The sequence below is a fragment of the Gasterosteus aculeatus genome, chromosome 20 (assembly GCF_964276395.1).
Source record: "Gasterosteus aculeatus chromosome 20, fGasAcu3.hap1.1, whole genome shotgun sequence".
Taxonomy (NCBI): Eukaryota; Metazoa; Chordata; class Actinopteri; order Perciformes; family Gasterosteidae; genus Gasterosteus; species Gasterosteus aculeatus.
The window spans coordinates 4139485-4154187 of record NC_135707.1 but is presented as its reverse complement, the minus strand read 5'-3'; the positions used below and the strand labels follow the sequence as shown (position 1 = coordinate 4154187).

General features: G+C 44.3%; 1 protein-coding gene across 11 annotated transcripts; it reads left to right on the top strand.

Moving 5' to 3' along the window:
• Positions 1 to 3645: 3645 nt before the first annotated feature.
• Positions 3646 to 14227, top strand: LOC120810701 (uncharacterized). Of its 11 annotated transcripts, none has more exons than XM_078094565.1 (11): positions 5586 to 5752; positions 5957 to 6056; positions 6211 to 6280; positions 6379 to 6451; positions 6692 to 6794; positions 7231 to 7412; positions 7787 to 7917; positions 8032 to 8212; positions 8413 to 8494; positions 9687 to 9780; positions 12092 to 14227. In XM_078094565.1, exons 4-11 carry the CDS (start codon positions 6391 to 6393, stop codon positions 12746 to 12748), a joined length of 1491 nt encoding a protein of 496 aa, XP_077950691.1. In that variant the 5' UTR covers positions 5586 to 5752; positions 5957 to 6056; positions 6211 to 6280; positions 6379 to 6390; the 3' UTR covers positions 12749 to 14227. The 11 variants fall into 11 exon arrangements, with proteins under 11 accessions (XP_040021436.2, XP_040021432.2, XP_077950685.1 ...); XM_078094560.1 differs by having other exon boundaries at positions 6376 to 6451; XM_078094564.1 differs by having other exon boundaries at positions 5957 to 6087.
• The last annotated feature ends 476 nt before the right edge of the window (positions 14228 to 14703 follow it).

The following is a 14703-nucleotide window of genomic DNA, read 5'->3' as shown; positions in this document are numbered from 1 at the left end:
GGAGATGACGCCGTCGCTCTCGATGCTCCGCCGCCCTTTCTGCCGCAGAGGGGTTTTTTTCAAATAGGAAACCAAGGTCAAGAGGCAGCGGCGGCGACAATAGGCGTGAGATTTTGAATGACGCGACTAAATCAAAGTAGGACATTAACACTTTATATGGAGATTGCTTAGAGGTCGTCTGAGGTCGGTCCTGGTCCTTTAAGGTTTTGACCCTGTTTTAGGACTATAAGTCATGTCTTGGTCAAAATAATGGCCACCCAATTGCAGCTTCATTTGAGGGTTAAGAGGGGCACGATGGACAATGAATGGATTAAATCCCTCTAGGGGGCACAGTCCAAGATTACTTTCAATCAGTAAAGACCCTCACAGATCTTCTGAGAATAATCCTAACGGGAGATTAGGTGTTTAGATGATTATTTTTTATTTTAGGGCTGTCTCTGGTGGGCTTCTCCCGAGAAGATAAGATCGGTGGAAAAGGAAATTGATCAACAAAATGTTTGATTGCATTGTACAACAATTTACAACATCGTTGCAACTATTGTTAAGGTTTCTTATAAGTCAGAATCCTGATTCCAGGACCTACGGATCTAAAATAGTGAATTTAATGATCACAAAATGGTAATTCAGTATCTGGAGCTATCAAGTTATTGTTTCTCATTATTTATTGCCCTTTTTTCCATCTTATTTTCCTGCAATTCCGAGTACATTTTTATTATTAAGCAGCATTTTATGCTGATGCTTAGAAGATTCTGGAAGTATCTGTTTTGTCTTGTCTTGCTGTAAAACGACCATCTGGAATTTAAAAGAAATGGTGTTTTGAGTTTTTTGGAAAAAGACAAACGCTTAATTCTGTGATTAAAATGTAATGGAAATACATACATGCAAAATAAGAACTGCGTTCAAATCATTATCTACGTTTTTAAGTCGGTTTGTAGTCATTCTCTTCTTTTGGCTCAACCAAATGCATCGCAAATGCACTACAGTGAAATCTGTAATGTTTGATAAACTGTTCATCGTCTCTGAGGCGGCCCGTTTCATAACACCCGCCGGCTAATCGGACTCGAGCCCGCTGCCTTGAAAGCCGGTGAACGCTTCAATTCCTTGGCCAGAGAAAGCTCTGATCGAGTCACACGTCTCTGAGTGAGCGGACGGCGTCGGAAGGCGGATGAAGTGGAGCATCGGTGACTCGTGGTCGTCAGAAGAAGTTCCTCGAGGTGGATGACGGACATCTGCTCCACATCTGCTCCCCGTCTCTGCCGCTTAATCTGTCCATCTTCAATTCTCACTCCACCGCCTAACGCTCCATCGCCCCCCTCTCTGCACTACCCCCCTCCTTCATTACCCCCACACCACCACCACCACAGCGCAAGGCTGTCAGAGTTTTAGGGATCCGGTGAGCTGTGAAATCGCACAAATTGCTGTTGCTCTGCGTCTGGCCCAGCAACAGAGGGTCGAGGGGGTGGGGGGGATTTTATGCTTCAACACTTCTGAACCTGAACCCCCCCCCACCACCCCACCCCCCTTTCGCCCCCGCTGCCCGTTCCCCCTCTTATTCACTCAGACATGGACAAGCACACGCACAGCTGCATACAACACTGCATATCTTCAACCAAAATACAACGCCCCGCCACCCCCACCCCACCCAAACCACACACACAGTCAACTTCTGCACCCCCACGATCACCACCACCACCACCACCACCTCTGAGCATGTGAGCGCAGCTCCGCCCCCACCACCCTCGCAGTAGAGACACCTCCACCACTTTGCTTCAGTGCGCGGGTCACTTCACAGAACAACTCGACGAGAGCCCGAAGCCCCCCGAGAGGGACGAAGCCCCCTCCTCCACCTGGGGAGAGCTGCTTCAGCCGCCTCCACTCAAAAGACCAAAGCGCCCCCCCCCCCCCCCCCCAAAACACCTACACCGCCCTCCAGGATCTGAGATATGGCAAAAAACTGGCGAAAGGTCACAAGCATGCAAGTGGTAACAGTTCTTGGACTCTTTATAATTAGTGTACTTTCTGTTCTTTTGTTTATCAGAAGCAAACATGTAGCCACAGTGTTGATTAGTGCATAACTGCCAGAGAACTTTCAAACCAAGGGATTCTTTTTTTGTTGTTCTCACTCATAATCATGTTTTCTTTGCACAGAGAATGGAGTGCAGGGAAAATGACCCCCCCTCCCCCCCCCCAATATACATTTAACTACAAGAGGAAAACCCTTTAACAAAAACATGTGGAGCTCATGAATGAAGTGAAATGAGAAGATCACACACACGCACACACACACATACAGACACAGACACACACACGCACTCACACAGCAACTGGGAGAAAGTTTTGACATTGTTTGCCAGCTAACTGCACGTCACTCAATGACATATTGAGTCACGTATGGGGTCAAAACTGCTGATGCACAGTGCAAAGAAAAACAAGAGAGGAAAAAGAGACTAGTAACTAGACTCTAAATGTACAAGCACACCGTATCTGGATTGAATGTCCAAATACATGGCATGCTTTTGCTTTCAGTGAAACAACAGAATCTATACTGCCCTCCAGTGGAGAACGTTCCACAATGAAATGCTCTGCCCTCACACGGCTGAAGTGGAAACGCTTGTATTTTATTCTGTTTGCTATATAGCAGAATATACATATATAGTCATTTTCTCCGAGATTTGTTCAATTCGAAATGTCTTTTGGGGAATTTTTACAGATATTTCATTTTGAATAACTAACACAGAGCTCTCAGCATGGACGGTTACTGCTATAAATAGGATGTACCCTATAAGAATGTCAATAGGATACATCGACCAAAATCCTTTAAGGCCTAACAACCTGCATCTATTTTTCACCGCTCATTTTTAAATATGTCTTTACAATCTCTACGTGCCCTCCCACGGACAGTTAACCAAAATATGTGTAGTATTTCAAATCTGAAATTGTGATTCATATTGCATTAGTTTCAGGGGGAGAAGTCATGCATCTTAGATCACCAACAGACATTTGTTGCCTCTCAATACATTATTAACCTGAAACACGATGGGTTGGTTTATTTTAACCAGTCAAAAGGCTTAGATTTGACATCCTCTTCATTGGATCGCCTCTTTCAGTGAGTGAGCAGAGCAGAGCTTCACTGGCAGGTCTCTGAATAAAGGACACCACAATGATTTCACCACCCGCAGGTGCTGTGGGTTTAAAAATGTCTATGAATTCAATATATCAGGTTGGAGCAAACTGAAAGGGAATTTATGGGTTTAAAATCTGATTGGTTCCTGTGATCTATTTACAAATCGAGTCACAAGTTATTCGGATAATGATGTGAAAATGAAACAGTTTCCCAGCAAGTATCACTGCTTATTTCCCTAAACTAAAATGAACTGTGTTGTTAACTCAATTCATTTTGAAGGCTAGTGGCATCACTGATATTCTTTGTCTTGTATGATGTTTCTCTGTGCTGTTTTATTTTATCTTGTACTTTTATTAAAACTAAGTGTACTTTTAATGCATTATGTAGATTTACAAGTATCCTATTGCTGGCGTGTAACACCTTTCAACCTATATAGTGAGTAATAAGTTCTCTGTATGACATGGCCCACTTCCCCCTCCCATGACTACACCGTTCTCTTATCGATCAGCAACACTCTTTCTTCTGTCTTGTAACGTCTGCATCGCGCTTTGCAGAGCGCCAAGATGGCCGTCAACACCGTGAAACCGCAGTAACCTGCCGACGGGACGTGTGAGGAGAGGAGGAATCGATTAAATAAAGGTAGATTGTCACTCACACAACACACTGTTTCCATAATATGCGTACGTAATACGTATATACAAAGTGTCTGTAGTCTTGTATTACCTTTGTGTGTTGATTTTATTCTGCATTTGACCTTTTTGCACACGATTAATAATAAATGCTGAATGAAATGGTGAGATTACATATCCATGTTAACACAGTATGGTGAGATTACATATCCATGTTAACACAGTATGGTGAGATTACATATCCATGTTAACACAGTATGGTGAGATTACATATCCATGTTAACACAGTATGGTGAGATTACATATCCATGTTAACACTGTATGGTGAGATTACATATCCATGTTAACACAGTATGGTGAGATTACATATCCATGTTAACACAGTATGGTGAGATTACATATGCATGTTAACACTGTATGGTGAGATTACATATCCATGTTAACACAGTACGGTGAGATTACATATCCATGTTAACACAGTATGGTGAGATTACATATGCATGTTAACACTGTATGGTGAGATTACATATCCATGTTAACACTGTATTGCGTGAAGAGATTTTACAAACTGTTCACCAAGGAAGTGAATAACGCAATAAAAGGGCTTTAAACAAATTCAATTTAAAAATAAATGTCACTAGTGAGCCGGCACAACGGGCGAAGAATATCCGTGCAAACCATCATCACTACTGTGTGTGTTTTGAATGTAACAGAAACAGCAAAGAAATCTCCCTTTTAATGACCAAAACTATGCCATAACATTAAGTTGAACCTTATTAAAGGGGTATCTTACTATAAGAATAGTCGTACATTACTTTTCTTCTGGATAGTTGACTCATTGCTGCAGCTGGTGTTTTTTTTAAAGAGCAACGGCAGGAACATCCTCTCAGAGTGCGTGCAGCTTTGCAGCTTTGCTTCGTTTCGGTGTGATAGAATGGCCTTTGGCTCTGAGTAATGTCTGTACAAGACGTGTCTGCCCACCTAATCGGGGATTTGAACAGCATCACGGCCCCATTGTACGAAACAGGTGGAATGGTTTCAATGGACGTTAACACACATTTGAGTGGTGATTTTTGTCCTGAACTCTACAGGCGCTGGACATAATTTAGTTATTAAAAGCCAGTTGTGCGGGGCTCCACAGCAGGACAAATGACTCATTTAGCAGGTGGAAACTATTGAAAACCCCTGAACAACTACAGCTGTGTCTCAAAGTCACTAGGCTGCATCCTTGTAGCCTCCAGCAGCCTTCTCTGTAGACCTGGGCTGGTCCCGAGCGGTCTCTGAGATTAGACGGCCTACGGGGGGACTTCCTGCCTGCGTCATCAGCATTACCTCCGGCTGCTCCCGTTGCCTAGCAACCTGCTGAGCGTAACAATAATTTATTACATTTAATTTAAAAAGATCCTCCTCCGGAGCAGGATACATTTCAGACTGAGAAACAAACATTTTACGGTTATTTTAAATTCAAATTAAATCAGTTAATGTATAATACTAAATTTAATACTAATTTTAAATGACTTTCAGCTAAAAGTAATATTGAAATCTTAAGGCAAAGGAGATTCTATTAATGTTGATAAAAAACACAACAGCAAAGACATTTATTAACCTGTATGCAAGGACTGTTATCGAACAGAATATCGGTTACCAACGTCGCGTAACTTGACTGATTTCATAAACTAAGGTGTGATGTTATATACTATATTATATTAAAACATTTCTATCGGTAGATATTCGAGTGAATTCTATTACTTAACGTTACATTTAAAAAGAAAGTGAACTCTTCCGCGCTGTCGGATCACCCGCCTCCGTCCTGAATAAACTCGTCGCACCGCACTGCATGCTGGGACACGACGGCTCCTGGAGGGCTGCGTCCCTCGACCGCGTTCGGAGGAGCCGGCGGGACCGGGACCGGTACTGCGGAAGTGACGTATGCGGTCGACGAACGCGTCCTTAAGCGCGCAGCCTACACAGCACACGGCTTATAACTGCAGACACGAAGGTGGTTTATTGAACCTCATCATTCGTTCAGAATCTCATTCATGAAACGAGCATTAGTTTTTAACGATGTGCGCGAGTTAATGTGTGATGTGATTGTGACTTTCAGTAGAACTATTCGGGGAAGAAAGAAATATCTCAGTCCAGATCAGTGTTATCTTCTTTTTTAATCATCTTGTTTTTCTTCGTTCGTCTTCCTGCAAAATAGGATGACATACATTTATTCGAAGACGTTAGTTTCCTGTTGACCTTCTTGGGGCTCTCTGGTTAACTGTTGCACACTCAGAGGAGCAGTGTGGATGTGGCGGGTAGGCACCACACAGACACAAGAACAAACAGGTCTGAAACCACATCCTTAGCCGCGCCACCGATGGTGATGATGATAGCGATGATGATGATGACGACGACGACGCCTTCGCAGTCGCAAACCGATGTAATGTTCCACCCAACGCTCTCACACAGGCGTCAGTGCTTCGTCGCCTCTGTTACCGCGGCCGGCTGATTGAGTGGCAGCCTTTTCCACAGAAAGGAGGTAAGACGATCGACTCTTTAGATTAGCTGACATTATTATTACTTTTTACTACAGAAGTAGATCGTATGCCTGTATTTAGCTGGTTTCCCTCTCAGCAGCGGGTCGTCCCCATGGCTGTCAAAGCGGGGCTCTTATTGCTGCTGTGGGACCTCGCTTTGTTTCCCCAGGGCGGTGAGTAAGCCTCTCGTGTCTTATGTGGGCTCGTCGGTATTTTAAAGGTAATTCCCCACATTCATGTACTGCGTTTAAGTTCGTTTTTTTTTTTTTAAACCCCTTGTACGTTTTGGCCCTTTTGGCCAGGTTTCACTTTGAGCGGACACACACGCAGTGTAATAGAATGGATTGCCTTCTTTACTTAATGTTAAATATGCCAAACACAATCAGAAGTGACCTTCTTTGTCTGTGCCGCAGTTACGTCTTCGCGCCACGTCACCTGCTCAACCGACTTCAAAGATTCTCTGAACTGTTCCTCCTCGGTGCCGACGTTTTCCGGCTCCATCACGGTCTCGTGCAGGTACGAGCCGCCCGGAGCCTCGCTCTATGTTATCTGTATAAGCTTTATGTCATCTGTATGTCGCGTGGCTTCATCTGGGGCCCCGCTAGCTGTTGATCAAAGGTCGGTGGCCCAGCTGTTTGTCCCCCTCCTCCTCCTCCTCCTCTGAATTAGTTTTGTTGACTTGAATTTACTTGTGTTTCTAAGCTACTTGGAGAGGGACTGCTAACGTGAAAAAAAGACATTTCACCTCTATGAAACAAACAGACACAGGATTCTGTCATGATTTTGTCTTTCTGCCATATTTTTGCACTAAATGCGCGACGTAAAATGGAGCGCGTCACAGTCCGTCTCTCGAGCGATCCCGTGGAAACCACCGCCGCTGGTGCTGAGACGTCATCGGAAGTCACACCGATTGCTACTGATGATAAACGCATTTTACATCCTTCTGTTACAGTATAGAAGAAACTGTGGTTAACGGAAGCTGTGAAGTCAAACCACCTCAATCCTGGTGCGTAATGTACCCGGAGAAGCTGGATGACGTTTTGTTCTTTGACACCGAGTGTACCGCCACGGCCGGTGCCCAGCATGACCAGGAGACGGCCAGCGCGCCCACCCACTGGATACTGGGTGATGTGGGTAAGCTGCACTGATGGCAGTGAATGTTTTTGGACATTTTATTTCTTCGTCATCAAACACCTGCTGTTTCAGTCACATTGAAAAGCGTCTAGAAATGATTTACAGGACGTTGTTTTGATTATTCCAGCGTGCATATTTTACATATTTTATTTTACTGTGCAGTCAAACGGCTTCTGTTTTGAAGAATCATACTGACAAACTTTCCCAGCATGCTTCGGTGGTCGTTTGGCAGCAAACGCCCCGACCACCTGCTTCACCCTCCAGACTGAGACAAAAAGCTAAAAATAGAGTCCGACGGGCTGTTGCGGCTGGAATGCACTTATTTTCACTTTCATAATGCCCCACCCCCCCCATCCGGGACTTTACTTTCACAGTGAAACCGTCGTCTCCTGTGAATGTTCGAGTGACAGACACCGGCGGGTCGTACAACATCACCTGGGACCACGGCGCCAGCGACTGTCTCACATACATGGTCCGCATAAGAGACAACAGGGACCCGTCCAAGGTGACGTGCGAGCAGGGACACGAGAACACGAGCGAGAGGCCGCCGCAGCCGCTCGCCGTCGTACCTGCTCCCGACACCCGGCCAAAGGTTTTCTGCTTGTTTCCTTTCTCACAGAATCCAGTTTATTCCCTTAAAGTGACGGAGAAGAACGTTGCGCTCGACCACAACCGCCTGCAGCCACGCGTCAGCTACGTCGTAGACGTGCAGGCCAGGATGTGTCCCGGGCATCCCAACAGGGGCCCGTGGAGCGAGTGGAGTTCCACTGTGCGCTGGAGGACCGGAGGAGCGCGTGAAGGTGGAACGGACACGTCACTTCTGTCCTGCAGCCATAAATAAATAATAAAATAATCAGAATCAGAATTAGCAAGATCTTGTGTTTACGTGCTTCAAACCATCATACAACTTTTCTGCATTTATCCTTCACATGTCTTTTAAAAATGTACTCATCGTGTAATTTGTGTCAGTACATATTTGATTGTTATGTCTCCTTTACAGGACTCGATGGACTTTGGTGGTACGTCACCCTGTCCGTCGCTCTCGTCCTTGTTCTCCTGTTGTTCGGTTATTTTAAGAAAACGTAAGTTACTTTACTTTCGACAATTCTGAACATTTGACCCTGTTCCTTTTATTCTCTGAAGCACGCGCAGTTGTATTTGAGCCGTGTGGAAAATGAAGTGTGCAAATCAAATTGAAAGGTTACATTTTCTTACTTCTAACCACGTGCATTTAACAAAATAATAACAAAAACTTGGCGAAGGTTGAAATAAAGCAAGCAAAATGCTTTGTCTTCCAGTAAATGATTAACAAAGCGTCTCGCTGCTTCGATTTGAGCCTTCCTGGCATCACCTCCCACGTACGTGGAAACCACGGCTCTGCTGTACGTGCTGCTTGCAACGTACCTTGAAACGTGTCGCAGCTATAGGAAGTCATGCAGAGCATCAGCACGAGAGCTCACAACACCTTGTTATCTGCACGCAGCGCCTCCTGAATGACAAGCATTGATGAAATTGAATCAACAGCTCTTTTTTTTTAATCATAAAATCAAAACCTCTTTGATGGAAGGATTTATTGCAGGAATGTCCAATACAAGAGACTAAACCTTTGACATTTGTCTTTGTATTAGTTTTTAGGATGCTTGGAGGCTTTTCAGCCTCTGTAATCGGTCTTTAAACATAAATATAACTTTGAGTTGTGTTTGTTGCTGACCAACTAAAATGTCCATCGCATATCTAACGACAATATCCTGCTTGCTTGTTTCTTTTTGTTTTAACACAGCAATGCTCTTTATTAAGCTGACATAAACCTTTTCAGGACACTTCGATTTACCCCAAAATCATTTTGTGATGATACTCTCATCAGACATTTGAAAAGAAGGAGCGGTTACTCGAGCTCACATCTGTGTGCAGTTACAGATGTTGGTCTTGCAGAGGGCGCAACTCCTGCAAATATCACAGGGATCAGGAAGCACAAGAGAGAGAAAAGGAAATAGTTGTTCTTCTGTTTCTTTTCTCACTCTGCAGAAGGTGCTGAACTGAGCTTATCTTTGTTTTATGACAACAAAGTGACCAATAAGATCTGACCATATCAATTCTCACCCGGAGACGCCACTATTAAGTGCGTATTTCTGACTCATTGACACGACGCTCAAAACAATCTTTTAACTTCACGCTTTTGCTCAGGTACCGTCAACAAAATCCCCATCGCCGAAAGTGACTCAATCGCAGATGTTGTTCTATTATTGTCCTTACATCATTTCATATTCGTTTCAGGTGGTGGCAGCAGAAACTCCAACGGATTTTATACATCCCCAAGGCGGAGGTGTTTTTTCAGCCTCTCCACCTGGCTTATGGAGGGAACTTCAAGGTAAGAGAGAGCAAAAACAGATGTGGTCTTTGTGCGTTTATGTGTGTATTACACACCGGGGGGGGGGACTTTCTGCCCATCTAGACCCCGCTGGATGGGACTTTCCCTCGGCCTCGCGCCGAAGGGCCCTCATGATATGAATGACTCAGTGTGCAGGGGCTTCAAGAGGCTTTTTGTTGTTCATCTGTCTGAGATGCTGTGGGTAAATATGTGTGTCTCTTACCCCCCCGGTGGAAAATACCCCTGTTAGATCTCTTGTGGTGTCATTATGTCAGACGTGTTGTTGTTCAACATGCTAATGTCTTTTCCATCTGCCCTTTTTAATATTTTCCCCTAATTCAAATTCTTCCTCCTAATGATTGACAAACAGAGTAAGCGGATTGTTGTTTTCAATGAAGCACACCCACTTTATTCACGTGTGCTCATTTAGAGTTAAAGCTAATGGAGAGGCTTCATTGTGGCTTTGATATCGGAGGACGATGCAGCCAACAGGGCCTCGGACTGGTACAATTCCAAATCCATTCCAAAATAAATGTAAAACATGTCCACAACGTCTTATCTAAAAACACCTGGAAATACGTATGTTGTGCAATCGTTTTAAAATCCCTAAACACGATTGAAGTGACCGGGTATCTGCTTGGCACAAGTGGCCAACAAATCCGAAGCCCAGATGAACCAAAGTAGATACGTTTAAAAAGTTGAAAAATACACGGATGCTATAAATTAATCTTAATTATTCTCATCTGACATTTGAAAAGAAGAAATCCCCTAGCGGTTACTTCTGGGTGAACCACCTCGAGCTCACATCTGTGTGCAGTTACAGATGTTGGTCTTGCAGAGGGCGCAACTGCTGCAAATTTTAAAGGGAAGCACAAGAGAGAACTGCTGTCAGCAGTGCTTTCTTTTCTCACTCTGCAGAATGTGCTGAACTGAGCTCATCTGATTGAATTCAAAAGGACAGTGCGGCGCACAGATGTTTGTTTATGAACACAAAAAGACATAATGAGATAATGGGGCAAAAAAGTCACATTCGTTATCAATCAATTATAGGACATAGAAGATGGTTCATTGATAACCATGTCTGCCTTTTTAAAATTAAACTCTTTCATATATCGATGACAAATATCACATTTGTGCCCCTGTGTTTAGTCCTAAATAGGCAAATATCCGCCGGTCCTCCATCGTCAAGTGTTATTTTTTAAATTTAAGATAAATTCTTCAAACTCGCCGTGCCTGCAGTTGTACCGCTTTGTCTCTGGGAAAGTTATTAGTTATGTTACCTTGTGAGGCTGTTTTTTTTTTTTTTCCCCTCCATTATCACAGCTTTGGGATCGCTGCAGCAGACCGAAACTGGCTGTTTTTGAAAGCATTGTTCTAGTTTGACTGCGCTATCTTACTCTTGTGGTGCGCTTTCTCAGCGGCGCAGAGACGATGGGTTGATGTTGCGCTCGGTGCCTCAGGATGTGGTGGCCTTTGCTAAGAGAAAGAGATCCATGCTTATCTGCTGCACAAGGTTCAGTAGCATGAATGTGATGCCTCGCAGGTTTGAGGGGAGAGTTGCCCTAAAACAAACAAACAAATAGCAACGTATTAGCAAGGTTAGAATCTTGTAGCGTTATTTACTAAATATATACAAGACAACAAAGTTCAGACAGACATCGAAGATATGCATTGTTGTTTGAACCGACCACGTGGAATATGTTCCTGTACTTGTACTCACGTTCCATCAGCACTGTGCCGATTATTAGACGTGCAAAGACGTGTGCAATCTTCACATGTGTGTTCAGATGCATCCTGCTGAAAATCCGGTAGGAATAATGTCTTACTCTTCAAACCAGCAGTATTACTGCGTAAAACACGCAGAAGAGAAGTTTAAATAAATGGCAGATTCTCTCCTTTGCTAAGGTGCATAATGATGGGCGAATGCACATCAATTTTTGAAAAAGGTTATTTCTTCACTGAGGCCCTATACGTCATTTGCTTTTTCTCCCCTCATTGAGTTCAATGGGAAGTTAAATGTAGCCGCGGGCTAAGCTTAGCCTAAAGACTGGAGGCGGAGAAAACAGCCAACTTGTGCAAAGGCTAAAAAAATCTTAACGAACACAAATGACGTCATGCCACCTATCTTGTTTATTGCATTCTTTAACCAAAGTTTCCCCTCCCTCACTCCATGCTAAGCTAACCCCGCTAGCTCGAGCTCCACATTCACCGTACAGATATTAAAGTGATTAATAATCATACATCCCTCTCTCTCTGCAAGAATGTTAATACCAATATTCCAGCTAAATGCTTTGCATTCGTCCTGCTGCAGGAGTGGGTGAAGCCTGTGTTCAGCGAGCACGATTACCTGAAGGTCAACCCGCGCGCGCAGGCGGCAAGCGAGAAGCAGCGTGCCGTCCTTCAATGGAACAACGACAAGCGGCGCTGCGGCGAGGACCACGTGGCGAGACCGGGCGCCCCCCCCCTCCAGCCGCAGCCTCACAGCAACCCGCTGCTGTTCTTCCAGGACGGGGGCAGCTCGCAGGGCGCCGGACACTCCAGCGGGCACATCTCCATCCACACCGTGACTCTGTCCGGAGAGGAGGAGTTCGAGGAGGACCACGCGGGACGTCTGGAGGGGCCCCTCAGGCAAAGCGGCGCGTTACCGCAACACGAGAACCAAATATTGAACGACCGTTTGGTCGAAGGTATGAACTTCCATCCGGTCGAACCGGAGAGGGTGTCGCTGGACTCGTTCGTCTCCAACGAACTGTCAGAAGACGGCTACCCGCGTGTGGACTTGGACACTATTGACAGCGGCTTCGGGGAGTGCGTCGTCCCCGGGGCCTCGGACTCGAACGCGGCGGACCAGATGCACTCTGATTCATTTCATGACCAGAAAAGCTTGAGTTCTAACTACGTCAAGCAGTGGATGGCGCGTGGCACCGTTCAAGAAGACCTCGGCAGCCCAGGGCCCGACACTCCGTGAAGCGCCGTGGTCGCCACGGCTGATTGGCTGATCTGTATCGCGTTAAACTTGAATTGTTTTATTTGTGCATGTTGTACTGTGTGTGTAGTGCGATTTCCTTGTTTTTAAAACATTTTTTTTTTCTTTTAAAGAGATTTGTTTGGAGAAAGAGAGACGGCGGTTCTTTGAGATTGCAGTGCGCCAAAATAGCAATTACATTTTTATTGTTGATGACATGCAGATTAGGCCACCAGTAATTAGTTCCCTATTAAAATAACAGGTTGACATTAGCTAAACCAGCAGAGTCAGTAATCAGTCATTTCAGCGTGGACGTGTGGAGATGGTGTTTTTGGGGTTATCTTTGTCACTGTATGTACAGCTTCCTATGATTAAGGTCATAAATGAGTCATTAGTCTGTACCGCGCCACCAGAATGCTCGCTGCCTTATCAAGATGTCAGATAATGTCTCTTTTTCCGACTGGTGTTTTCTCAGTAACCTCTGCCACGTCCATCCTGTTTTGACTTTGTCAGTGAGAAGAGCACGCTTTGAGGACATTTTCACAATTTGTACCCATGAGAAAACAATTCAATCAGCCGATGCCAATCTGCTATTAATTAATGATAGATTAAAGGTCTTGTGAATGAAATAAGTCAACATAGAGCAGGAAGAGCAGGAAATAGCCTTCACATGTACGTCTCTGCACAGTGAAGGTTGAACAAGTGACGTAACTTAAAAGAAAACAACAGAAATACAGCACTTTGGAGTTTTTAAATATAATAGGCAGCACTCAGAAAGCTGAAAGCCTGAAGAGACTTTGTGCCTTTGACTAAATGCATACAACTTTAAAAAACTGCAGCTGTGAATTTTTGGTTATTTGGGGGTTTATAGCATAATGGCAATAAAGACATTTCAGCTTGCAAGCTCCCCCAAATCATTCCTCTCTTATATATCTTATGTGTTACTGTTGTATTGGGAGATGAAGACCTCTTTTGAAAGATTTCCAGGTTGCTCTGAAAGGGTCCAAATCACCAGTGTCAGTTCCCCCGATGGCATGAGAGTCTCCCCAAGTATTTGCCCACGAGGATGGTGGAACAGACTTGAGATCTGATCCGGCTTGTACTTTGAGAAGATGTTGCACATTTAGTGATTAAGTGATTGCTTTATTCTTGCCATTGGAGTCCGACCTCCTTCGTCATAGACTCCACTGCGCCCCCGGTTGCAAGTCTATATAGAAGAAGAAGAACTGTACGTCAGGCTTACTGTTGTTGTTCTGATCCTTTGTTTATTGCGTCAGTAAAGCTCTTTGGGAATTACCTTCCTTGTACAGTAGTATTCGTCGAGTGTTTACTGCGAAGAGAATATGACTTTTAATTTATTTCCTTTTAAATGTAAACGTTTAATTGGGTTTTCGTGTTGATTGGGATGTTCGCTTTTTCTCCCTATTGTCTGTGTGCTGAGTAAATGAAGACGTTGACAGAATAAAGGAATAAACCAATGAATACATGCGCTTCCTTCCATGGTGAGAATCATGTGTTGCGCACTTCAAAGTCACCCGAACCAGCTGACAACCCACTTGGTGGGAGATGTTAGACATCGCTCCTCCCCACCTCCGTCATCAAAACCCCAAATGAGGAAACCTTTTTGAAGGATGGTTTTTATTCCTCCAGTAAAGACGAAGCCTGGCACTCAGTTACAAATGTCTTCTGACATGGTTGATTCTTAAAAAAACCTCAATCACAACACAAACATGATTCCAAAACAGTAGTAAGGGAAAACATCTCGCCTGGAGTAACAAGAAAGGTGTACGCGTTTGCGTTGTATTAATCACAAAGGGCACCCTTCAAATCAAATAGAAATAGTGACACACGGCGACAAAAACCAAGAGCTGGTGCCGAAAACCAAAAGGTTAAAGAAAAAAAACACCATGACGAATGAGGCTTGACTTCCCGTGATGTAACCATTGATAAGTTTAAAC

What these genes read in the sequence shown, in the direction of transcription:
- LOC120810701 (XM_040165502.2), top strand. Translation starts at nt 6,391, where the DNA reads ATGGCTGTCAAAGCGGGGCTCTTATTGCTGCTGTGGGACCTCGCTTTG. An exon ending in CGCTTTGTTTCCCCAGGGCG is followed by an intron (nt 6,452 to 6,691) that starts GTGAGTAAGCCT and finishes TCTGTGCCGCAG; the next exon opens with TTACGTCTTCGCGCCACGTC. An exon ending in TCCATCACGGTCTCGTGCAG is followed by an intron (nt 6,795 to 7,230) that starts GTACGAGCCGCC and finishes CTTCTGTTACAG; the next exon opens with TATAGAAGAAACTGTGGTTA.